The 26,006-nt window shown below is 34.8% G+C and overlaps 1 protein-coding gene across 1 annotated transcript in view; it reads left to right on the forward strand.

The window, feature by feature from the left end:
- The window catches only part of LOC148941844 (protein tweety-like), a 98,488-nt gene that overhangs the window by 35,949 nt on the left and 36,533 nt on the right, over positions 1-26,006 (forward strand). Inside the window, exons 3-7 of the mRNA XM_089103000.1 lie at positions 1,662-1,822; positions 4,417-4,528; positions 11,559-11,803; positions 17,399-17,494; positions 20,493-20,565. Coding sequence (XP_088959126.1) covers positions 1,662-1,822; positions 4,417-4,528; positions 11,559-11,803; positions 17,399-17,494; positions 20,493-20,565 — 687 coding nt within the window. The remainder of the gene's footprint in view (positions 1-1,661; positions 1,823-4,416; positions 4,529-11,558; positions 11,804-17,398; positions 17,495-20,492; positions 20,566-26,006) is intronic.

A 26,006-nucleotide genomic window follows, 5' to 3' on the forward strand; every position in this document is an offset into this window, starting at 1 on the left:
AAGAAAAAGAAAAGAGGCTGACAGCATCTTTTATGAGATCTATGAGATCCTTTTATGAGATCATCTATTTATGAGAATTTTATGAGAAATCTCCATAGCACAGGTATCAATCTCCTAACTTTCTGCCTTTGGCCGAGAGCGCTATGCGGTGCTGTTAGCAAATCATCTGACGCTTCCAATTCCCTCGCCCCCCAGATTTCTTTAGGTACCTATTTGGAGCTGTGTAACATGGCTGAGTTTACAGAGTCACACCACTGACTCCCATTCCAAACCAAAAAAGTCAGCGGCATCAGGACTCGAACCGCTGCCCTTACTGACATAGGGTTGCAAGTCCTGCGCGTCAACCAATCGGCTAGTACGGCTCGTAAGTGACAGTTCGTATCGCACTAAATGGTTTCTTACTTTTAAGGTCTTTGAAAACGAGGTTTTATACACTTTAAAGTCTACTTTTGACTACATAATTATTTTGTATTCTTATTTCTGCCTTTTTCGTAGGCCAATGAAGCAGCAGGATTTTTTGAAAGTTTCAATTCTGCCCCACAAAGGGCAGTACTTCGTAATTTCCGTTCTAACACTGACCTTAGTTATTCTTTTCTTTATTAATGTTGACGGTAAACCCAGATTTAATTTTTTAACAAATGCAAAATCATTATCTTATCAATTAATTCTTAAATTTCAGCAGTTAGAAATACATGGATTTACTTTGAAGCATTTTATAACTATTTACTCGTATCCAAAATTTCTCCAGACGTTTTACTCGTGGAAATTTTCATTTTTTAGCCTACCTAAGCTATTGCAAACTCCCGTGGCCTTTTGCAAAAAGGGCCTAAGTTCATTTTTCCTAATTTTAAAGGAGAGTAAAGTAAAAATGAAAAGACACAATTAAAATATCATAATTCAGAATTTAAGGAACTTGTAACTTTAAAGACTGATTTCTAAAGACTTTCTAAAGTCTTTAAAGTCTTTAGAAATCAAAAGTTAGAAAGTTGATTTCTAACCTTTCGATCGAAATTCACTGGAAGTGCCCATTTATGGCCTTTTCGAACTGTTTATAACTCGGTCAGAATTAAAGATTAGCCCATTTTGAAGTGACAAATCGATAGATCTCTTCGAGCTCTTTCGAACCATATGCCTAACTCATTTTTGGGAAAAGTCAAAACGCCAAACGCCACGGAACTTTTTGCAAAACGCCACGGACTTGTCTTTCAGCTACTTCAAAATGCGAGGGGGACTAAAGAGCAAATTCTGTCACTAGTAGACCTATATTTTTTCCATAAAGCGCCAAATTTTTTCCATGCGAAATGGGGCCTTCAATGTAGACTAGATTTTTGCTTTTTAAGTTTTCAATTCTCTTTGGTGTAGGCACTACTGCACTAGTCTGACCTGAAGTTTGCTGATCAAATCCATCAGTCTTTTTTTGTGCACTTGTTTTTTTTGCTTTTTTATCCTTTTTTTCTTTTCTCCTTTTTTTGCTTTTTAGTTGCTTTTTGTGCTTTTTTATGCTTTTTTTGCTGCAGAGATTACGGTTCTATATATTTCTGAAGCCATCCCTATTTGTATTTATTCTCTTACATCGTTTTGCTTCAAGAACCATCGGTTCTTTCTTTATTCCCAGTGTAGTCTCATTATAAAAAAATGTTAAACATTTCCTTTTTTTTCAGGCCCTGGCGGTGATTGGAAGTGTACCTATCCTCTGGCTGATTCTAACTATGATAGGGCTACTTGCCTATTTTTTAACGCGATGTTGTGATAAAAAATTACAAGTTCCTAGGCCGATGGAAGCCCATAGATGGGTCTTAGGATTCACTGCTGTCCTTTGCTGGTATGTATTTAGTCTCTTTTTTTTTCTTTGCAGATTGAGCAAAGATTGTACACTTAATGGGTTAAATCTGCCCCCATTTTTTTCCGGGGGGGGCGGGAGGTTGAAGTGGAACTACTTGTACGGGTGTCTATTGGGGGTTGTATCCATTGAAGGAAATAGAAAATAACTAATAGTTTGAAGAAGATGAAAAATATTGCCAATTTTCAGACAGAAATTTCTGATCGTTGATGTAAATTTGAAAATTAAGGATTATAAATTAATGTTTGATAATATTTGGCAGTAGAGATCTGTTTTTGTGTTACAACTTTGTCTTGCAGAGACACTTACTATACTGAACTTAACAAAACCTCTTGGTCGAATTTGTACACCCATCAGGTCCACAAGTATTATACGTCACTATACTTCAGTTAAATACGTCACAAATGCGTCGTTAGATATGTCATAAAAAAAAAACTCGACTAGCGGTTTCGAGCTACGAGCTCTGGCTTATTTTTATAGGCAGTGTTCCTAGGGGATATTCTTTTGGATTAATAATAATATATTATATATATATTATAATAATATGTTTCTGTACAAAACACAAAAACACTTGGAGGATAATAAAAAACAAAAAGATAAAGACATAAAAAAACATCTCAGATATGATTTTGTGTCATAAATATTTGTTTCTAGCTACCCGATGAAAGTACAAGTTAATTTTTCTTAAGTTTTTTTTGTATGGAAGTAAAGAGGACGTTAAAATTAAAAATGGAAATTATTTTATGTATGAAGGGAGATTCCCCCCCCCCCCCATATACCTTTTTGGATAAATATCAATAAGTACCACTATAATGCGACGAAAATGCGACTACTATTCATAGTTTAACATAGCTCCAAGCGGCCGTTGCAGCTCGGTGCTGCCACACACCTGAGCGTGCAACTGTATTCATTCTGTTACTGAAGTAAAAGCAAGCTGAGCATCTTCGTCTTTATGAAATAAGAGGTTTTTTTATTTATCGTATTTTTGTTGTTATTTTATTTATTATAATTTTCTATGTTAAAGTTCATTATTATAGATTTATAATTATTGAAGAAGGCAAATTTACTCATTGCAACATTTTGTGATTTTTTTTTTTTTTTAATATTTTAAAAAGTGTATTTGCCATTTTTTTTAAATGTTTATTCGCCATTTTTGATGGAAACACTAATGCCTCTGTGGAGAGTGGAGATCAGGTTAGCAAGTTGATTTTTTGCTTTCTAAAGTGTATGTATTTCTTTTTTTTTTTGTAAAGACAAATTATATATAATAACAGATTTTACGTGTTGTGAGTGGTTTCGTTAAAATTTTATGTAATTTTTGTTAAATTTAATTTTTTCGCCGTTTTCTTGCCATTTTTAGCCGAATTTTATGCGTAATCTGGTGAGTATACACTATTTTTTGTCACGGTTGGAGTTCGACCAACGATTTAAGTAAAAAGTTTCTTTTATTTTTTGGTGGGGAGGAGGGAAAGGCCGAAGAATTTTAGGAGATCTGATTGGCCTTTTGATTTTGGTTGCTCTCAAGAGATTTTCCTTTTTTTATAAAGGCAAGTGGCTACACTTGATTACAGAGATTGCATGTTATGAGCAGGTTTCCTAAAAATTTTATTGAATTTTTGCCAATAAAAATAATCCCCATTTTTTTGCCGAATTTTACGCGTAATTTGGTAAGTTTACCCTGTTTTGTCTCACGGCTGGAGTTCAAGCCGAATCTTTAAATATTTTTTTTTTTTGGCGGGGAGGAGGGAAGGGGGGAATAATTTTAGGAGATCAGATTAGCCAGTTGATTGTGGTTGCTCTCAAGATAGTATGCTCTTTTTTCGTAAGGGCAAGTGGCTATTTCTGTTTACAGAGTTTGCTCGTTGGGAGCAGGTTTTGTGAAGATTTTACGGAATTTCTACTGAATTTAAATGTTTTTCATAATATTTTTGTCGAATTTTGTGTGTAATTTTGTAACTATACCCTGTTTTGTCTCACGGCGGGAGTTCGTCCAAAACTATAAGTAAAAACTTTTTTTTTATTCTTAGTGGGGAGGAGGGAAGGGGCGAAGAATCTTAGGAGAAGATCAGATTAGCCAGTTGAATTTTGGTTGATCTCAAGAGAGTATGTGTTTCTTTTATAATTGCAAGTGGCTATATTTTATTAGAGAGTTTGCATGTTGTGAATAGGTATCGTTAACAATTTTATGGAATTTATCCCGAATTTTAATTTTTTTTTTCGCCGTTTTTTCGTCGTATATGCTTTATTTGGTAAATATACCCTGTTTTATCTCATGGCTTGAGCTTGAGCCAAATCTTTAAGAAAAAGCTTTTTAATTTTTTTGTAAGGAGGAGGGAAGGGGCGATGAATCTTAGGAGAAGAGGGTGGACTATTTTTTCTCCAGTCCTCACAAAAGAGAATATGCCAAGGTATTTTTCTTTTTTTATACCTGGCGTCTCACAGACTCTTTCGTTAGTTTTTTATGTATTTTTAAACAAAATAAATTTCAAAAGTAATATTTTTGATATTTTTTTTAAAAACTGAACTTAACATTTATAAATATGTTCAATGGATTTTAAACTGTTTTATTTCTTCAGTGGATCCGTTGCTGTTGGTTTGTATGGGAACGATGATTTTCATAGTGGTGCTAAAGCCTTTGCTAATGCTTTGCAAACTATACAAGACAATGCTACTGAAGCAGAGCTCGGGGTAAGATATTTTGAATGTATAGTTTAATCTAATATAATTTAACATAATTTTTTTTTAATAATAAAAAAAATCTTTTACAAAGAAAAATTTGAGCCAGAGCTAAAATAATTTGTTAAATTTGACAGTACTTTTTTGTGTAAAGATTCAAATATTTACAATCCGGTTATTCCCAAATTTGTTGGCTCAATATTTGATTTTGTAAGGTTTTTCTCTTATTTATTTTAAAAGATGAAGTTTTTAAGTGCCATTTTAAGTGCAAAAAAATTAATATAATTTTTCGAAAGTATAATAATTTAAGAATGTTAATTTATAGGATCAACAAATTCCCGTATCTTCCAGACTTGGTCCATATAAGTTCTCATATTTCCATTTAGTTTGCATTTTCTCACCCTTTTGTATTAATTCTCCCCTCGCCTCCGAAAAATTTCTTGAATATGAACCTGCTTCGGCCTGAATCTTAGCTTGTTGTACGGCAGTTAACAAAAAAAGAAGAAAATGAAAGACAAATCAAACGTGGGTGAATAAAACGAAGAGAAAAGGCAGATTTATTGTTAAATAATATTTTTTAAAGTTAAGATTTTTTAAAAGTTTTATTAGTTTATCCATATATTTGTTTTTTTGTCTTTGTTATTTTTTACAAAATAGTACCTTTTTAAAGTACCTTTTGTTACAAAAAGTAATTTTTTTTGTTAAAATAGGATTTTATTTGGTCAAGGAATATGGGTAACTTAGGAATATGGGTAAAGAGCTTTGCGAGTTTCTTCGCTGGGGTATGATTTTATACTGGAGTGACTCAAACTACACATTTAATTCCCTGTGGCTCCTTCGTTAGTAGGTTTCAACTTAGAAAAGTGTATGATATATATATGTTACCGTAAATGTCCGAAATCTGGTTAATGTCGACATTCACCGGGGAATGTCCGAAATTCCTTATTCTCTGCTTGGATTCATTTAGCTCTGCGAGTCTTGTGCAAGCTATGACGGTAAACGTTGGGTTAGATTATATTAGTTTAGGTTAGATTAAATTTGGTTATAAATATCAGAAACAGGTTGAAAACTTAAGCTAACCTAACCAAACCTGACGAAACCTAATCTAACCTAACCTGTAATAACCAAACCTTGCATTAAAGTGAAAAATTTGATTGGCAACGCTGACTAAGTCCAAGGAGAAAAAAAAAGATATTTTGGACATTCACCAGTGATTCTTAATAATTTTGGATTTATTAAATCTAAAGAAAAACGAGAAAACATTTAAAATGTATTTGTTACTATCATACGAATAACAAAAAACTGAATATAAATGAAATGAGGACAATAAAAAGTAAATTTCAACTAACGCCATATATTGCTATTTTGCAACTTTTTATTTGTTTATATTCAAGTCACCATCTAGTTATCTTTTTATATTTTTTTTTCGTTTTTATTGCTATACCTTTTTTGTTCTTGCGAAACAATGATAAATTTTGGTTATGAAATATGTTGTCCAGAATGATGTAGGCATTTTGTGGCAACTATAGTTTTATTACAAGTTTAATTGTGAGTGATGTTATATACGAGAACTTTCGATTTTATTACGGTTTTCCTTCGAAAGAAGAGATTCCTATAGTAGAACAACAGTACAACAAATTGTTGACAAAGAACAAAGAAGATACAACAAACATACAACATACAAAGAACATACAACAAAGAACAAATTGTTCTTTTTTCGTTTTCCTTTTTTCTAAAACCAGAGTATAATTCAGTATTCTCCTATTGGAAAGATCTCTTGCTACATATACTATTTTTAGTTTTTAAATTATTTTCCAATTTCTATTAGGGGTTAAGATTCCTAATCCTTTAAGGTTTACCGTATTAGAGATTGCCATTAGTGAATATTATTGTACATTATTGGGGCTCCAAAAAATAGTGTAGCTAGGAGAGAAAGGGGGGGGGGGGAGCTGTCCTTGGGTACAGCCTTCGATTGGTTGTTCAACTGATTTTTTTTACTTATATTGCGGTAGTGATGGGGGAGGGGGTAAAAACAGACGTTGTCCTCGGGTGCTGGATTCCCTAACTACACCACAGGCTCCATGTATGGCTGGATCAAGTATAGATGAAAGATAAGTATAGATAAAGATAATAGTGTAGCTAGGAGAGAAAGGGGGGGGGGAGCTGTCCTTGGGTACAGCCTTCGATTGGTTGTTCAACTGATTTTTTTTACTTATATTGCGGTAGTGATGGGGGAGGGGGTAAAAACAGACGTTGTCCTCGGGTGCTGGATTCCCTAACTACACCACAGGCTCCATGTATGGCTGGATCAAGTATAGATGAAAGATGGCAGATTGCCAAAGATTATGCTTTTTGGCCATCCATTTGGGGCCAAACGAAAAACATCCCCGTGGCTTGGTGTTATAGTGAGTTGTTAGTAGTAGTAGTATTACGAGGGATTACCATTTCAACTTAGTTTCTTATTGCGATTGTCACATGCCCACTTCGTATGATGAAAAAGTCAACTGTTCCTGGGAAAATCATTTTCTAAAAATCAATTATACCACTGATTAAATAGACAGATAGATAGATAGATAGATCGTGTATTTCCAAAGTCCAAGAGCCATATGTACACAAAAATTTATGAAAAATAAAGAAATCACAACAGAACAAATTACGAAAGACACATTAACATGATACATAGCAAAAAAATACCTCATGGTAATTTATCGAGAAAATAAATGTAATTCCATATAATTAATAATAATTAATTGTAAAAAATTTTCCTTCTTTCTAATCCCTTCTTTATGTGCGCACCAATACGAAATATTGTGGCTGTACTATTACTCTGTAAAGTACCAGGAAGCCGCAAAATCAACCCATGCAAGCATTTTTCTCTTAAATCAGAGAGCATCGGCCACTTCCGGGAAATTGGTCCAAATCTTCGTCCAAATCATCCTTACAAAGAGGACACATATACTAACCATCAGTATGTACTATCCCCCTGTCGAACACCATTTGCCTGCTCTGGATTGGAAGGCAATTCGCCCTATGCTGAATCCATCTACATCAAGTCATAGCCGGCATATTAAATTTAAAATGAATTTCCTCTCCAAAACTAGGTTTAACCTGATTATAATGATTCAATGTAGCGGAATTTAAAATCAGCCTTTGTCAATACTGAATTTCTTGACCCTCCAAGATAAATCGTACCTGGCTTACTAAATTTTTTGGTAGATACTGGAAGCCGAGGCCATAATTTCATAAGTAAGACAATCTCACTCTTTCTAATAATGACCTTCTTTGGGACGGCCATGACATTTTAAATCCCTAATTCAACATCTGACGATAAACAGCTTTTTCTAGCCCATCTTTATTATACCTAATGAGCTCCAACCGAAATCTACGCATCAAAATAGACCTGCGTAGTTTCAACGAAATGTGGCCCATATTACCTTTCAGAATCTGTGAATGAGTTGTCTGGGGTTACCCAAACATTCTTTTATAATACTGGATCTGGAGGGACTCCAACTTCTGTTCCGCTTCTCCGCCCCAAATCTCTGCTCCATATTCTATTACTGGTAAAATTTTTGTATTAAATATTTTTTTTACATTTTTAGGTTTTTAATTCCCATTATCGCCGGATTTCTAAAAATCGCAGACATGGCCACTTTGCCTCTATTTATTATTTCATCAACATTACTCTTTAAACTTCCATTTTCCGATAAAACAAATCCTAAATATTTCATTCTTTTACTTACTTTCAGTTCCTTATTATTAATTTTAAATCTATAATTATCTTCGCCACTTGCTTTCCTTTTTTTTTAAAATAACAACTTCACTCTTTTCAACATTCAGCCTTAATTGTTTTCATCATCAAATATTCTTCTATAAGACTCAGAAGCGTCTGCAGATCTTGCGGTGTGCTAGCCACCAAAGCAATATCATCTGCAAATAATAAAAGTGATAGTTTATTGGTCCCTAGACTAACTTTCGGAGTCCATCTATTATCTATCAACAACATCATTTATAAAAATATTAAACAATTTAGGAGAAACAGTGGTGCCCTGTTTTACTCCCAGCCTAATATTAAAAAGCCTAGAAAACCTGTTACCAACTAACACGATTCCACTCACACAAATATACATACTCACTATTAACCTCACAAACAAATGAGGGATTATTAATTATTTAATCTGGTAAATATTGATTTTACCAGACTTAACAATATTAATAATTACTAGATAATATTTTTAATAATATTATTAACAATGATTTAAAATTCTAATTCTTATTTTAATAATTATTGTTATTAGGAAAGTCTATTAAACGTATTTCCTTTTGTAACTCTAAGAAACTCCTGTTATATCTGATACAAGTATCAGAGAATTCCTGCAGCAAATACAAATAAGTCATTTTTGATAAATGATAATTACCTTTGCCTGAAACGGTTTGGATATTTGATAGATTTCAGAGGTAAGTTATTTTTGTAATTTTCGGTAAGCAAATTTCATTTTCAGTAAAAATCAGTTATACAACTATCAATTTGCTATTGGGTAGCCAATTGGTAGTCTTTTGACAGTCTTTTGGCGGTCTTTGACAGACCTGCCAAACTATTGGCAGTCTTTATGGGCTGCGTCCCCTCTCCAACTGTAAGTAACTATAATAACTTTTACAGTCATAGAGACTGTAATAACTTTAACTCGTACAAGAATCAGGAAATATCTAGAACAATAAATTCCATTGGACTGCAATTCCACATCAGAAAACGTTTCCAAGAAATTGTCGGACTGATTATAGAAGCAGTCCAAAGAAATGACCTTAGGCTCATCTTCAAAGCGGTTTAAGTCCCTACTACCGTCAATAACTTCTTTTCCTGTATCAATTTTTTACCCTAAGGCCCCGCCTCCCTCGTCCTGCTTCAACGAGAATCTCCATTTGTATCCCATTAAAGTTATCCGCAGGACGATACAGAAGAACTTTTCCCCCGACATAATCGACATGTTGAATAAATGGGTCTCCTTCCTCTCTTTTCTCACCCACCCCCTTTTTACCACTCATTGTGTAAAATCTATTTTACTAATTTTGAAGTATGACAAACAGTAAAAAAGGGAAAGGGTAAATGTGGGTAATGGGTAAAAAGTGTAATGGTAAAAAATGTGGGTAAGGGTAAAAAAGGGTAATGTGGACAGGAAAGAAGCCAAAGGGACAAAAGCAGATATTTCGGCAAGGACTTCCGCCATGTCGTCTTTAGTGCTAAAAAAAAAAAACGAGAAAAGAAACCGTTTGAAGTAAAGTCAAGTAAAGCAGAAAAAACACTGAATCAAACGAACAAAAAAACATGCCGGAATTAATGAAAGATTGTTTGCAAATTAGACTGGGCAAAAGGTCTCTGCTTAGCGATGTGTATGGTCCTAGAGTATATTTAATAATTTTGAAAGTTCTTTTGGTAGTTTTCTTCTTTATTTACTCAATTCCTTAAAAGCTTTTGTCCCCACATAACAGAAAATTGACTTTCCCAATAGTTTTTCTCTTCATTGTTATTTATTTATATATTCCATTTATTTATTCTACTTCCTTTATTTATCCTATCATTTTATTTTTATTAACCTGTTTCATCCCCTTGTCAGTTCTTCCAGTTTGTTTTTGATCTTTTTAAATATTGACTTAAGTAATATGACAATATGATATAATATGATATGACAGTGAATACAAAATGATATGACAATATAATATGACAATGAATACAAAAAGTCAAAACCGGAGGATCTTATCCCCTTTCGTTTTAAGATATCAGGCCATAAAAGACAATGTATTCATTTATTAAATATTAAATAAAATTAAATATTGATATTGATGCCATATTTTATTTTTGGACCGGAACCAGGAGCCCCCCTACAAAATAAAGACGTATTTAATTTGGAGATGCATCATTCTCTTCTATGTCGTACTTGCTCCTCAGCTAATACTCCTCAGCCACCCAACATCTCTTAGTTGATTGACAATCCCTATGCGAGAAAACTAGGGTTCTCAAGCATTCATGTTCTAAGCCAAAATTTCCCCAGATGGTCAATACAATTCTTTAAATACGAAATAAATAACAAAAACACTTTTAAAAATTTGATTAAAATACAGTCTTTTCAACAGCGACAAGGATAGAACCAGCCACATTCTTGGAGGTTGTGTTTATAGAATCTCATTTTTTTTATTTTGGCCTTTTCTTTGGCCTCATTCTGGGTAGTTGTACTTATACGATATCATGTTTTTGCGGTTGTTTCCATGCTCTAAGGACAGATCTACAATTAGGAGAGAGGTTATGAGAAGATAAATCTTCAGCCGACAAAGCTATAAAGTTGCGCCAAGCGCCCGAGAGTTTTGAGACATTTTTTTGTTTGTTTGGTAACTCCTCAGTTAAAGGTCTCACGTAAATTTGGCACTTAGTTTAAAAATTAGGGAAATATTAAATAAATTATCCTATAATTTTTTTTCTAGTTTTGATAGAAATACATTGTATAACTTAGTTTGGTAAGATTGGGTGGTAAACTTTGTTTTCTAGGTCTAGCTTCTACTCGGCTTTTGCTGTCACATTACCCCACCTCCAAGAAATTTTATTTGTTTTTAGTGTTATTGATTTCCCTTTCTTCACTGTGACTTACGACTCCTGTCGCATGGTGGGTGGTGTAAGGGGCGTTGTAACTTTACTCCTCCAGGTTTAATCCCCTGCTATGATGGGTATCTTGTCAACAGTAATGTAAGCCATTTTTAGGAGTTTGCTTAGGCTCTCCTTCCACGGAATCCTACGTCTAAATCTTGGGCGTAGCCAAGCATTCGATGTGGGGCTAAAGTCGAACGCAATCCGAGCTAGATTATTCGGATTATTTTCGGGGAGGGGGGTTTCAATTTTTTGTTAAGCATCAAAAAATTTTTTATATTCATTTTTTACTTTTTTACGAGTCAGACAAACATTTCGGAGGGGGGAGAGTCAAACACTATACCCCCTTCCCCTTTGGATACGGCTTTGGGAGCCAGGACCATCTAAGTTTTACATTGTTTTTTCTTTCAGGCTGCATCAGTGATCGAGTCTATCCAAGCACAAATAGAACCACAAACACAAAACCTAACCAAATTGCTTGAGAAGATTCTCCCTAGTCAAAATGCATCAATTCACGTTGCTATGGTTCGTGAAATGAGGGTTGTAGTGAGCAGTATTAACTCGATCTCTGATAATCTAAAATTAGGTAGTCATATATTGAGAAGTGTCCATGTTCAACCCTATGTTGACCAAATTCATGAATTTGAGATTATCAGGTATTTATGTTTTATATTACTTTTCAGAATTTGGCTATTTTCTTTAAATGCTTCTCTCTTTTCTATTATTTCACAATTCGGCTTTTGGTAAAGCTCTAGACGAGGGGCTGTTTTTCGGGGAAAGAAGTTGACTTAGGGGAATGAAACTTTCATTAGAAATCAGACCTTGAATTATGTCGTAGGAAGGTCTTTTAAGTATCGTTCTCTGCCCCCTTCTCATCCAAAAGACGCTGACTATTTATGAACTTCGACAAACTGTGGTTAAGAAGTAATGAAGATGTGATATAAAATCCTAATCTTAGGCAGCGCAATGGCGCTGCCTAAGTAAAGAACGATGTTCGTACAATGTATTATTTTTTTTTCTAGACCAGAGTACTTCGTATCGAAGGAATTGTCGTAGAAACTTCGAAAAGGGCTCATTCGATTGGAAATTGGAATGGCTAATGCTCTTTTTAATAGTCGTAAGTGATTGGAAGGCAACTAACACCCTTTCCACGCCCACCATTTCTCGTTTGAGATAGCCATTTTGTTCATCGTAGTTGATTTTCAGATAGAAATTATGTTTTTGAGAAGGATATTCCCCCCACAGCCCTCAGGGCAAGGGTTGTAAGTTATGCCCTGGGAGCATATAAGGTTTTTATAGAAAGCCTTGTCATAGAAACTTCAAAAAGGGCTCATTCGATTGTAAATTCAAAGGACTAGTTCCGTTTTTAATAGTCAAAAGTGATTGGAGGGCAACTAACCCCCCTCTCATGCCCACCTTTCCCCCAAACACATCCAATCAAAATTTTGAGATAGCCATTTTGTTCCACTGTAGTTGAAATTTCTGGAAACTAGGTCACTGAGGATGACCCCCCCCCCCATAGCCCTCCGGGCAAGGGTTGTAAGTTACGCCCTGGGTACATATAAGCTTTGTATAGAACGGTTTGTCGAAGAAACTTCAAAAGGACTCATTTGATTGGAAACTTAAATGGCTAGTGTCCTTTCAAATTGTCGAAAGTGATTGGAAAGCAACTAACACCCCTTCCACGCCCACTATTTCCCCAAACACATCCAATCAAAATTTTGAGATAGCCATTTTGTTCAAAGTAGTTGAAAGTTCTGGAAATTATATCTTTGAGCTGGACACTCCCCCACAGTCTTCAGGGCAAGGGTTATAAGTTATGCCCTGGGGACATATAAGGTTTTTATTGAAAGCTTTGTCGTAGAAACTTGAAAAAGGGCTCATTCGATTGGAAATTCAAAGGGCTATTGCCCTTTTTAATAGTCGAAATTGATTAGAAGGCAACTAACACCCTTTCCACGCCCACCATTTCCAAATACATCCAATCTTAATTTTGAGATAGCCATTTTGTTCATCGTAGTTGATTTTCAGATAGAAATTATGTTTTTGAGAAGGATACTCCCCCCCCCCCCCCACAGCCCTCAGGGCAAGGGTTGTAAGTTATGCCCTGGGAGCATATAAGGTTTTTATAGAAGCCTTGTCGTAGAAACTTGAAAAAAGGCTCATTCGATTGGAAATTCAAAGGGCTATTGTCCTTTTTAATAGTCGAAATTGATTGGAGAGTAACTAACCCCCCTATCACGCCCACCATTTCCCCAAACACTTGCAATCAAAATTTTGAGATATTCATTTTATTCAACGTAGTTAATAGTTCTGGAAAGGTCCGGTTATGTTTTTGAGGATGAAACTCCCCCTACAGCCCTCAGGGCAAGGTTTGTAAGTTATGCGCTGGGGGCATACAAGGTTTTTATAGAAAGCGATGTCGTAAAACTTCAAAAAAGGCTCACTCGATTGGAAATTGAAAGGGCTAGTGCCCTTTTTAACAGTCAAAAGTGATTGAAGGGCAGCTAACCCCCCTCTCATGCCCACCATTTCCCCAAACACATGCAATCAAAACTTTGTTCAACGTATTTAAAAGTTCTGGAAAGGTCCGGGGATGTCTTTGAGGATGAAACTCCCCCTACATCCCTTAGGGCAGGGTTTGTAAGTTATGCCCTGGGGGCATATAAGGTTTTTTATAGAAAGCGTTGTCGTAAAACTTCAAAAAGGGCTCACTCGATTGGAAATTGAAAGGGCTAGTGCCCTTTTTAATAGTCGAAAGTAATTGGAGGGCAACTAACCCCCCTCTCACGCCCACCATTTCCCCAAACACATCGAATCAAAATTTTGATATAGCCATTTTGCTCAACGTAAATGAAAGTTCTAGAAATTAGGTTTTTGAGGATGCCAACCCCCCCCCCCCTCCCAGCGTTAAAGGCAATGGTTGTAAGGTATGCCCCGGAGGCATATAAGGTTTTATTTTTATAGAAAATGTTGTCGTAGAAACTTCAAAAAAGGCTCATTCAATTGGAAATTGATAGGGCTAGTGCCCTTTTTAATAGGCTAGTCAAGACTGATTGGAGGGCAGCTCACCCCTGCTCTCACGCCCACCATTTCCCTAAACATATTTAATCAAAATTTTGAGATAGCAATTTTGTCAACGTAGTTGAAAGTTCTGGATATCGTGTCTTTGAGAATGGTACCCCCAACCTTCCACACCCCTCAGGGCAAGGGTTGTAAGTTATGCCCTGAGGGCATGTGAGGTTTATATAGAGAGCGTTGTCATAGAAACTTCTAAGAGCTAGTGCCCTTTTTAATAGTCAAAAAGTGATTGGAGGAAAACTAACACCCCTCCCACGCCCACCATTTTTCCACCATTGTGTCCAACGTAGTTGAAAAGTCCGGAAATTATGCTTTTGAGGATGACACCCCCCCCCACAGCTCTCAGCGCAAGGGTTGTATGTTATGCCCTGGGGGTATGTAAGGTTTTATAGAAAGCGTTGTCGTAGAAACTTCAAAAAGGGCTCATTCGATTGGAAATTGAAAACGTTAGTGCCCTATTTAATAGTCAAAAGTGACCGGAGGGCAACTAACGCCCCTCTCACGCCTATCATTTCCCCAAACACATCCCATCAAAATTTTTAGATAGACATTTCGTTCAACGTAGTTGAAAGTTCTGGAAATTAGGTCTTTGTCAGCGTTGTCGTACAAGCTTCAAAAAGGACTCATTCAATTGGGAATTGAGAGGGCTAGTGCCCTTATTAATAGTCAAAAACGATAGGAGGGCGAATGCCTCCCCCTCCCCCATGCCCATCATTTCTTCAAACACTTCCGATCATTATTTTGATATAGCAATTTTGCTGAAGGTAGGTGAAGGGTCCGGATATTATGTTTTTGAGTATAACAACCCCCCACAGCTCTCAGGGCAAGGGTGGTATGTTGTACCCTGAGGGAATATAACCACTGTCATCACTGTGGCTTCTAATATTCTAGTCGTGTTTAGCACACTTATCATCATATTCTTCCAAACTTTTTTATAACAGTGAAAAAACACGCTGAGCCTTGGCTATTCTACTTTTAACATTTTCACTGCTCCCACCGTCTTTACTAATAATTAATCAAAAGAACTTTTTGCACAAAATAAGTTTTTCAAATTAAAAAAGTAAAGAACTCCATTAACCCAAAAATGAACAAAAATAGAATCAAATAATCTACCAAGCATACAACTACCACAAATCAGTATCAATAAATACATGAAACCCAAAACAAACAGAAATTAAAATAAGTCAAACTCAAAACGAGCAGAAATTAATCTGAGTAGGGTTCTAAACCCTATGCTTTCTAAGAGCCAGAATATAACATGTACTTTACTGAAAAGATTCTTTTAAATGTGTTCACTTTTCCAACTTTAAGAAATCAAAAATTAATTAAGATTTTAAGGAATAAATACTAGCATACGCATGTAAAACTGAAAAAACACATTTTTTTTTTTCAGTATATTCATTTGAATTTTTTTTCAGTAAAGCACATGTTATATTATACTTATTTAAAAGCATAGGGGTTTAGAAACCAGAGCGTATTAATTTCTGCTCGTTTTGATTTTGAATTATTTTAATTTTTGTTTGTTTTGAGTTTCATTTATTTATTGATAGTGATTTGTGTTAGTTGTATGCTTGGTAGATTATTTGATTATATTTTTATTCATTTTTGATTTAATGGAGTTCTTTTCTTTTTTTTGAAAATCTTTTTTTTTGTGCAAGTTTTTTTTTATTGAAATGTTTTAAATATTGCTTTTATCATTGAAGTCAAATAAAAGTAGACTCAACCAAAATAAGGGGGGGGGAGGTGGATTCCAGTGTTAAGACGGGTATAGGCTCGTCTTCTATACAATTTTTTTCATTAGAGAAATATAGAAGGAGTTGAGTTAGTAGCTCGAAAACACTTTTCCAGGACAAAATTCATTCTAACTGGAAAAATAAAACACTTTTGCAGGACAAAATTCATTCTAAATTCATTCCTGATAATTTCATTCTCTTGCTTGTGGTCAATTAGGCTACTAATTGAGAATGGGCTCTTTAGGAAACAGCTCTGTCTCTTGTCTTCTGTAGCTGGGGGGGGGGATAGGCTGTCTAAAATTTGACTTCTTAGTATGTCGTTAAAAAATTGGGCAAATTTTATTTAGAGAATGCTTTTTTTACGCGTTTGTTCAACTAAATCAGATCAGAGGATGAAATTTTCAGAGTGAGATGTTTTATCTCTCTTTTTTTCTCTCTCCCTCCCTCCCTCTCTCTCTTTCTGTTTCTCTTTCTCTCCTTCTCTTTCTCTGTGTGTTCAGGAATAGGACAGGAACGATTTGGCCCTGATCAGTTTGAAACTTACAGCCGTGTGTTTAGAGTTCATGGGCCAAGAGGAACCTAATGTACAGCAACATTATGTTGGGCACGGACTCCCCAAAAATGGAGCCCAAAAAGGGTCAATTTTTTTTCGATTGGCTTGGAACTTTTATCCTTCAGTCCTTGTGCTAAGTAGACCCAAATGTTGAAAAAAACAGAGTGCCATTTGTGCTTTACTGAAAACGCGGCATATTTTAAACAGTTCCTTTTATCGTTGTAATATTGAAAAATATGCTTCAACTTTGAAGAACCAATATTAGGCTGTTATATTTTATACAATGTAACCATAATCGTTATTGTGTTACGCAGTGAATGTCTATCCATGCTTTTTTCCTTTTAGACGTATTCCTTATAAATACATAGTAAACCAATTGGTAAATCATTTAATGATTCTTCAGTTTAAAACATTTTTTTCAAAAATCTAACCAATAGTTTTAAAAATGACGAAATTCAATTTAAAAGCTTAATTTAGGCATTGATTTTCCATTCATTTAAAAAGTTTCCTTTTCAATATAGGAAATTAAATTGAAGGTCACAAATGTAATTTTCGAAGAAAAATTCTTCCTTTGTTATAGCCTATGATTGTGATTATCTTTTCTGTTGTTGAACTTTTGACGAAGAAAAAACACACTGCTCAAAATGTATGTAGTTTTCAGTAAAGTGCAACTGAAGCTCTAGCCTTAGGTCTGTAAATGGGAGGGTGGTAACCTTACCTTTATGTTTAGTAATTTAATGTGGTAACTTTTATTTTTGGTACTTTTATATTTAATGTGGTTATCTCCCCCAGCAACATAATCCTGTTTGTACCCTTGTGTCACTTTTTTTTGTCTTTGTAAATTAAGATCCAACTCAATGATTTTCTTCTTCTTCTTCTTCTAGATGGCCTGTTACCATTGGTGTTCTAAGTTTTTACATATTTTTGTGTCTGGTGCTAATTTTTGGCATTGTCAAAGGATCTCGTTGCACCATACTTCTGTAAGTACCACTATCGTACTTGAATAGTTAACTGTAGATTTATTAGAAGTTAATAGCAACATCCTTTAAAGAAAAGGGTGTATGGTAAAACATAAGAATAAGATATAACACAGAAATAGTTAGTGAACTTTGAGGTGATTGAAGAAGAAGTAAAAATCCAAATTACTGCAAAGGCCAAGAATCACCATGAACCTGAACCACCTAACATGATGGCCTAGCTTCAAGAAATGCTGCCAGAAACCAAACGCAATATCCATAAGATAGCAAAGGGTAGATAAGGTCGTGGCTAGTGAGTAAAAAAAAAGGAAATGTTCTTCAAGGACCTTAACACCAATAGATTATAGATGTATTACATCTGATTTGAAACGATCACCCTTGGGATTGATAGGCAGTATGATCTGTTCTTGGTCGGATATGAGCTGTTCTCGGTATGATCTGATCTGTTCTTGGTCTGATCTGATCTGTTCTTGGTCTGATCTGATCTGTTCTCGGTCTGATCTGATCTGTTCTCGGTCAGATATGATCTGCTCTCGGTCGGGTAGGATATTTTCTTAATTTTATTTGAAAGAAAGTATAATATACAATATTATTAATAGCTTTATAAAAACAATCTGCATATAGCCATTTAAAAAAAATCTATTGAACTTAAACATAAAACAAGATAATAAGACACAAAACATATAACATAGACAATAAACATAAGACATTAAACTCTACTTGAAAAAAAAAACATACAAAAAGCAACTTAAACATAAAATGGCAGTGTTTGAAATGAAAAACAAACCTACAAGTTCATAACAGTTCAGAAGAAAGGCCACACTCATTTGGCCACACACCCTAAGTTCTACTGGTGGCCAACGTAGGGTCAATGTTGCAATCCCTAACTAGCTGCCGCTGAGTGTGTCGGGTTTTGTTTACTTAAGCCCTAACGAAACTCCAAAGCACTTGGATCGATCAATGCTCTGGTACAGGAAAGTGAATCCAAAGAATATAATCATGTTATCCTAGTAATAATATTAGTAAATTAATATATTTAGCATTGACGTACTAATAGGCTCTGTAAAGTGCCGGCCCTCCCCTACTACTTTTTGCCCCGGCCCTCCCCTACTACTTTCCAAGATCTGCTTCGAAAAATCACAATGTTATAAACAAAAAATTCAGGTTACTAATATATATACGCAATTATATAATACACTTAATATATATTTTAATATACTTTTTGAAGGTAATATTTAATGTATGCTTTTCCCAAGCTCCGAACTTCAGGACTAAAATCCCAAGTTCTTGGGGAAAATCCCTAGGAATGGCAGTCCTGGCTTGCTAGATTTTAGTGCAATATCATGTCTTCTAATCGCCTGATTACTTTGCCTAATGACACGACTACAATCGCCCCGAACTTTATACAGCCAAAATGTGAAGATTTGATGACGATATTAGTAACTTTTATCTTTTTTTTTCTTGTTCTTACGACAGAAACGATAAATGAATAAAATATTAAGAAAAAGACAAAAACAAACAAGGCTATTTATCAGCCAGTAATTAAAACAAAAACTTCAACGTTTTCATTAACGAAAAACCGATATTTTGGCAAATCCGTCCCCAATGCTCAAAAAAAGAATATGTATAAATATATATATATATATATATATATATATATATATATATATATATATATATATATATATATATATATATAAATAAAACTAACCTTTTGAAGTAATCCATACACCCATACATATACAGAGAATTTCTATCTCGATGCTCGACACTTCTCGATACCTTCTTGATGCTCGTTACTACCATCTTGTTCTTATGCTTGGCAACTTTTTGTTCGCACAGTAGCTTCAAACTACAATTCGTTTAATTTCTTTTCTTTTACAAGGAATGCATTTTTATATTGGATAGCTGAACTGTGAGAAATTTAATCGCAATGATGCTGGAAATTTTTTATTTTTTATTTTTATATTCTTCTGCGTAGTTGTTTTTATGGCGTCTTCTTCTTTTTAAGGCTTCTTCTTCTACTTATGTTTTTATGTCAAATTCCTCTTTTAGCATCTAAAGAAAAAACTACTAGCTCAAATATTGAAGAACGAATATGTATTTATTTTTTAGGCGCAATTAATTAAAATTAATTTGTTTTTATTTTTTCGCCCTAATTTTTCTCAAAAATGTAATTCTTAAGGAAAATGAAATAAAATAGTTTAAGTATCATGACTACTCCAAAAAATGTGTTGAAAAGAGAAATTTACTTAAAGCTATCATAGGGCACAAATAGATTGACAGGAGACAAAGATATTTATCCCCTCTCCCCAAGACAAAATTGGAAGTCCCTCGCTCTTCCTTCCTCCATACTACCTGAAATATTGACATGCTATTTCGATAACCTACATGTGCATAACGTCATTTAATCAACCTCTACCCTTTCTCCCTAATCTTAATTCAACATCCACTTACCCTCCTACCCTTAGTTCTCCCTGAAAGTTTCATTGAACAGCCTGGGAACACATAACGCTTTTATACTGCCTCGCTACTTAACCGTGTGTAGATTAGCCATTTTTATATATATATATATATATATATATATATATATATATAGCAAATCAACGTCCTAAGATATTATTACATCTTTTGACAGAGAAAGACTTTAACAAAAATCTGAGGACTTTTTTTGTAAACTTCTCCTTCATTCTACTCTGATCAGTGGTCTAAGGACTTAGATGAAATTATTATCAAAGTTGTTTATTGAGTATTCTATTTGGCTGTGAGCTGTAAAATGGCTTACCACTTTGATGAAGCAAGTAAGGATAATTGGAGGAGAAAGAAGCAAGATCTTATATGTAAGATCTTAACACCTTGATGGGTCCAGCAACGGACTTATTTAGTGTCCAATAGGACTTAACGGGCAACGTATAGAGTATATTGGGAAGATAAATTTACTTTTCTTTGCATTTTCATGATATCTAATTGTATTTCTGGAAATTTAAATCTTCTTTTCCAGGTTTACCGTTTTTGGGTTAGTTTGTCTTGTAATCAATTGGATGATGGCTAGTGCGTATTTAGTAGCAGGAGTTGTAAGTACTGTTCCAGTTTTTTTCGTTAAAGTTTAACATAATGAAATGGTATTCTTCCCATAGCTATGGAAATTCAGGCTACATAATGTGGAATTACCAAGAGTAATTTAAACAAGGCCTATGCCACATTATCATCAGGCTTCTTGAATCTGAAAATTTGTGCCAATCAGGTAGGCGAAAAGGAACCAAAATGAAATCACTAATACTATAAAACTAAATATTAATTAGCCTCTATCAGTTTGGGATGAAACATCGTATGTCGGACAATTAGGCTAGCGTAGACTATATTTATATGGAAGTCTGTTCGATGTATAGGCTTTTGTACGTGTTTTTCTTTTCGTGTTTTCGTGAACTTTTCGTGTTTTTATTGATTTTTATGTTGGGAGGTGAGGGGCGTCCTGGCATGGAGTAATTAGCAGATAGAGGCGACGAACGAACGCGCACGAGCCAATAAAAAAAGGAAAAATACTTTTTCGATTTCAAGTACCAAGGACAATGAAAATAGAATCTGATTTTCTGAAGTGGTTAAGCGCAAACTTACACAACTTCATATATCTTTAAAAATTAGAAAAAATAAATGTTACTCATCCGACAAGCTCTAACTACTCGGATCTCAGTATTTATTACCCGGGTACTGTTAGTCCAAACAGTTTAAATACTAGTGCTACTAGTAGTAACAACTCATTGCAGCACCAAGCCGCCTAAGGCCCAAACAGCTACGCACGCTCCTCCTCCATTCCAATATATTCAAAGCCTCCCTCTTTAGGACCTCCCAGGAAGTTCTCATTTCCCTTAAATCTTTCTTCACGACATCCTCCCACCCCTAACCACGGACGCTACTACTACTGATAAGTCCCTACAAATAATAAAAACACACCACAGCACCAAGCTGTCTGAGGCCAAAACAGCTACGCACGCTCCTCCTCCATTCCAATTTATTCAAAGGACCTCCCAGGAAGTTCCCATTGCCCTTAAATCTTTCTCTGCGACATCCTCCCACCCCTAACCACGGACGCTCCTACTACTAATAAAAACTCCCCGCAGCATCAAGCCGCCTGAGGCCAAACAGCTCCGGACGCTCCTCCATCCCAATCTATTCAAAGCCTCCCTCTTTACAACCTCCCAGGAAGTTTTTTGCGAATTCTTCCCACCCAATTCGGGAGCGAACTGCTTTTTGTTTGACCCTGAATGGACGGCTCTATATGGATTCTAGGGCATAGATGTTTGGCCCTGGAATGTGTCTTAGCAGGATTGCTGTTGACCGATTGACCGATTGACTGGTTTTCACTTAATCTTGTTGTCAAAAATCCCCATTTTAATTTTTTAACAAATTCAATCATTTTTACGGATAGCAAAAAAGCAGTTTGGCTGCAGAATTAACCTAATAAAGATAGTATGAAATGTCAAAATGATACATCTCGAAATATTGTCATCCAGGTCTTTAAAGATTGGTTAAAATTCACAAAAACGTAAGGGGAAGGCAAAATATCTAGGAGAGATTTCGAATCTAGGAGAGGGGGCATTTTGGTTGTTTTTTTCGAATTTTCCAAGAAAAATATCAAGAAAAGGGGATTCTAAATTATATATATAAAAAAAAGTATTTTTCACAATCTAGAGGGGGGAATACCCCCCCCCCCACCTTCTAGGCTTCTTTCTGTCATTGTTTGTGTAATTTCGGTCTTTTTCGGCAACTGCAGCCCAGAGCGACATTCCTAAATTAAAGCTGTTGTAGAATAGAAGAATGGAGTAAATAACAAAAAAAGGGAGAATATATACATATAAAAAACTGAATCATTTAATCCAAACAGCTGTGGTAGACACATAAAAAAATGCAGTAAGTGATGCCCTTTTTCCAATTTCGCATTTTCCATTTCTTTTTATCTTCTTATAAAAACTTGTAAAGAAAACGAACAAAAGCAGTGGCGCTAATTGGAGTTCATAGGGTGCATTAAACCCCTCCCTTTAGCTTGAGAACAAAGGTTAAAACAGATACACCCGGCTCAAGTTTAGCATTTTTTCTTTTGTTCAAATATACAAATTTTTGGCACATAACCTCTTTGGTATTTCTACTGTCGAACAATCTTAGCTAGTTTTATTTTGTCCCTGGTTGCTTTGTGTAGGTGGTCCGACACTTGCTTGACCTATCTCACTATAATATCATCTGAAATCCAAGATAATATAATTCATGGCACCGGCACTAACAATGGTTGCCGATTCTGTTGAATTGTGACACCAGGGGTAGTTTCCTTGCAAGGACGTGTCCAGGGGGGGTGTGGGGGGTTTGAACCCCCCCCCTCCAAAAAAAATGTTTGTCTGACTCGTAAAAACGTAACAAAAATGGATATTAACAATTTTTTATACGTTTTTTGAGGTTTTTTAACCCCCCTCCCCCCCCCGAAAAAAATTTTATGCTTCAGACGCATTACTCAAATCTACATTTTTTTTATTTTTGGCAAAAGCTTTGAAATATTTTTTATATATAGATGAATGAAAAAACTAAATAATTAGGTAGTTTTATCATAATTTATTAAATAATAAGCTTTATTAACTTATTAAATTCATTAACTAGTAAATAAATTATATATTAAATAGTAATAAGGTAATTAAATGAAGTAATTCTTCAATGAATTAATTAGATAATTAAGTAATCGTGTAACTTTAGTACTTATGTAGTTTTTGGCAGTCCTGAAATGGCTTTATTATTCTCGTATTCGTGAACCAGGTACATATGGAAAATTCTTGATTAACTATTAATTGACTATTAAATTAACTATTAATCAATTTCATTGACTTGTTCAAAAGGGTGAAACAATTTTGAAAAACAAAACAAAAACACACTAATTACTTTTAAATATAGAAATAATCAAAAGAATCCCGAGATTTTGTGCATGGGTTTCGCACATAACTGTTTTGATATATTATATATATATATATATATATATATATATATATATATATATATATATATATATATATATATATATATATATATATTATTTGAGTAGATTTTTGAAATCCGTCATGCATAGTTGAACCTTTTTGTGACGGGTAGAGCCATATGGTTTTTTTGTTGTTGTTGTTTTTTTTAAATTCTGTTTTTGGCAAAAGTAACACAAGATAAATTGATCCTATGATGTGTGGGTGCTTCGGGGATCTTGATAGATTGTTCCAAAAAAAATATCTTATCAATTTAAATCATTTGTCACCTAGATTGAAGTCACTAACTTTGTGCATGCCTGAAGCTAAATTGTTTTGTGATCGATTGTCAAAAAGAATATCCTCATATATCCTCATCAATTTAAATCAACTCTTACCAAGACTGGGGGGTCTGAAGGGCATTAAATTTAAAGTGCCAATGACGGTAAAACCGAAATCTGATTTTTCGAATTGGTTAAGCTAGATATCAATTTATCAATTTATATCCTAGGGTTAGTGGTGTCCGGGAAAAATTAACTACATTGCGCCCTGTCAATGTGGAAATTTTGATTAAAGTGGGCAAGCCCCCAAACTCAGTGCTCCCCAGTCACGGTGCCCAGGGCAGCTTGCCTCAGCTGACCCCCCCCCCTTGAACAGCTCTGCATGTAAATCTTAAACCATTACAAAATATTGGGTATTCAATTTTTAGTGAAAAAAACATTTTAGTGAAATATGTGATTTTTATATCAATTGTTAAAAAGAATTTTTCTTTTTTTTATATCAATCTTTAGTTGTACCTTAACACGCTCAGATAAATCATATGAAAATATTGTGACACAATCGCCTCCTAACACCTAGCACCAGGAGCTGCATTGCACAGATGCGAGGGACTCCATTTATTGCTACTTGTGTATTATAGTGACCACGCTCCGATTAATCATATAAAAAATATTGGGACACCTGGAATCCCTGGGATCTTGCAAGAGAATGTACTTGGAATCTTGCCAGGGCATGCGCTCGGAATCCTATGGGAAAAGGGATGCGCTTAAAATCCTATGTTAATTTCCCAGGGATGCGCTCAAATAGATTGACCATCACTACAAAAACTTTGGAACTGTTAAAAGGGCTTAGGAAATGTCAAAGATTTCATCCAATACCTCAAAGACCCCCACTTCTTCGATGTCGCTTGATTCGTTCCTTTCCTCAAACTTATACATTGAATTATTAAACTTCAGAAACATTGAGAGGTCTTAAATATAGTTAATATAGTTAATATCTTAAATATAGTTTAAGGTAATAGTGGGTGCCAAATTAAAAAAAAAAAAAACTTTGGGTGAAAGTTCGCAAGAACTAAGCCAAAAATGTATGGCATGAGACAGATTGAAAAGGCGTAACTTTTTTCTGAGAGTGTAGTTGACTTTGGTAATCAACAGACTGTAAAAGTTTAATTTTACGAACGTAATTAGTTAACTAATTACGGAATAAATTTAACTAATTAGTCTGGCTTATTTATTTTCACGGCTCAACATAGCAACACGGACAAACATGGTGCACTGTCCTAAAAACGTCATAATTGTGTAACAACCAAAAGAAAAATATCAAAAAATAGTTGGTTTCAGGTTTGAACATAACCTAAGATAGGTCCAGGGGGGGGGGGGTAAAAATGTTTCTATTTTGATTTCCTTGTTACTTTGGGGATGTCTTTCGGTAATGAAAGTAAAGCTAAGATTTTTTTTGTTACTGTTGACAGTTTGAACATTCAATAAATTCCTATCTAGATATAGGCAAGTTCAGGGCTGTATCCAGGATTTTTTTCAGGTGGGGTGGGGTACAAAAAAAAGAAATTAAAAACGAATCAAAAATTTGTTTATATGTATTTTTCTTACGTTTTTACAAGTCGGAGAAGCATTGGGGGGGGGGGGGTGCCGTCTACCCCCCCCCCCTCTTTGAATACGGCCTTGGGCAAGTTTTTTCTTTTTTTAGCATGTCATTTAAATTATTGTTTGACGTATTTGAAGCTTTTTGACGTTTTTTGATATGAAAGAAAAAAATATCCTGAAAAGATCTATATAGATCCTGTAACCAGAGTTAATAATTATTTGCTATGTCTTTTCATATATGTGCACAGAAGATAATGTAGAGGGGTCAGCAAAAACACTAAAAAACTTCGAAGTCAATACTTCAAATGCAGAAAAATGTATGAGAAAGGAGGGGATTATAAACCCCTCGCCCCACCAGAATTCAAGCAGATCATATTATCAAGGAAAGACTTTTGTGGTATCTTTTTTCAGTTGATATTTGTTGCAGTTTACTAGATATTTAAGCTGGAGGGGTCGTAGGGGTATGAATCTACAAAACCTAAGCATTTTAGACTCGAAGGAATTTTTTACCGATACATCTCTTAGTAATAAATGTTCCCAAAATATTAGTTTAAAAAAGTACCCTCCCACCCCTTCATTTTTTTTAAATATCTAGGACATAGAAGCGGTAGAGAATTCTGAGAGCAACATTTTGTGCAACAATAT

This window comes from Artemia sp. Qi Xiang Cuo, chromosome 17, assembly GCF_049724085.1.
Source record: "Artemia sp. Qi Xiang Cuo chromosome 17, ASM4972408v1, whole genome shotgun sequence".
Classification (NCBI taxonomy): domain Eukaryota; kingdom Metazoa; phylum Arthropoda; class Branchiopoda; order Anostraca; family Artemiidae; genus Artemia; species Artemia sp. Qi Xiang Cuo.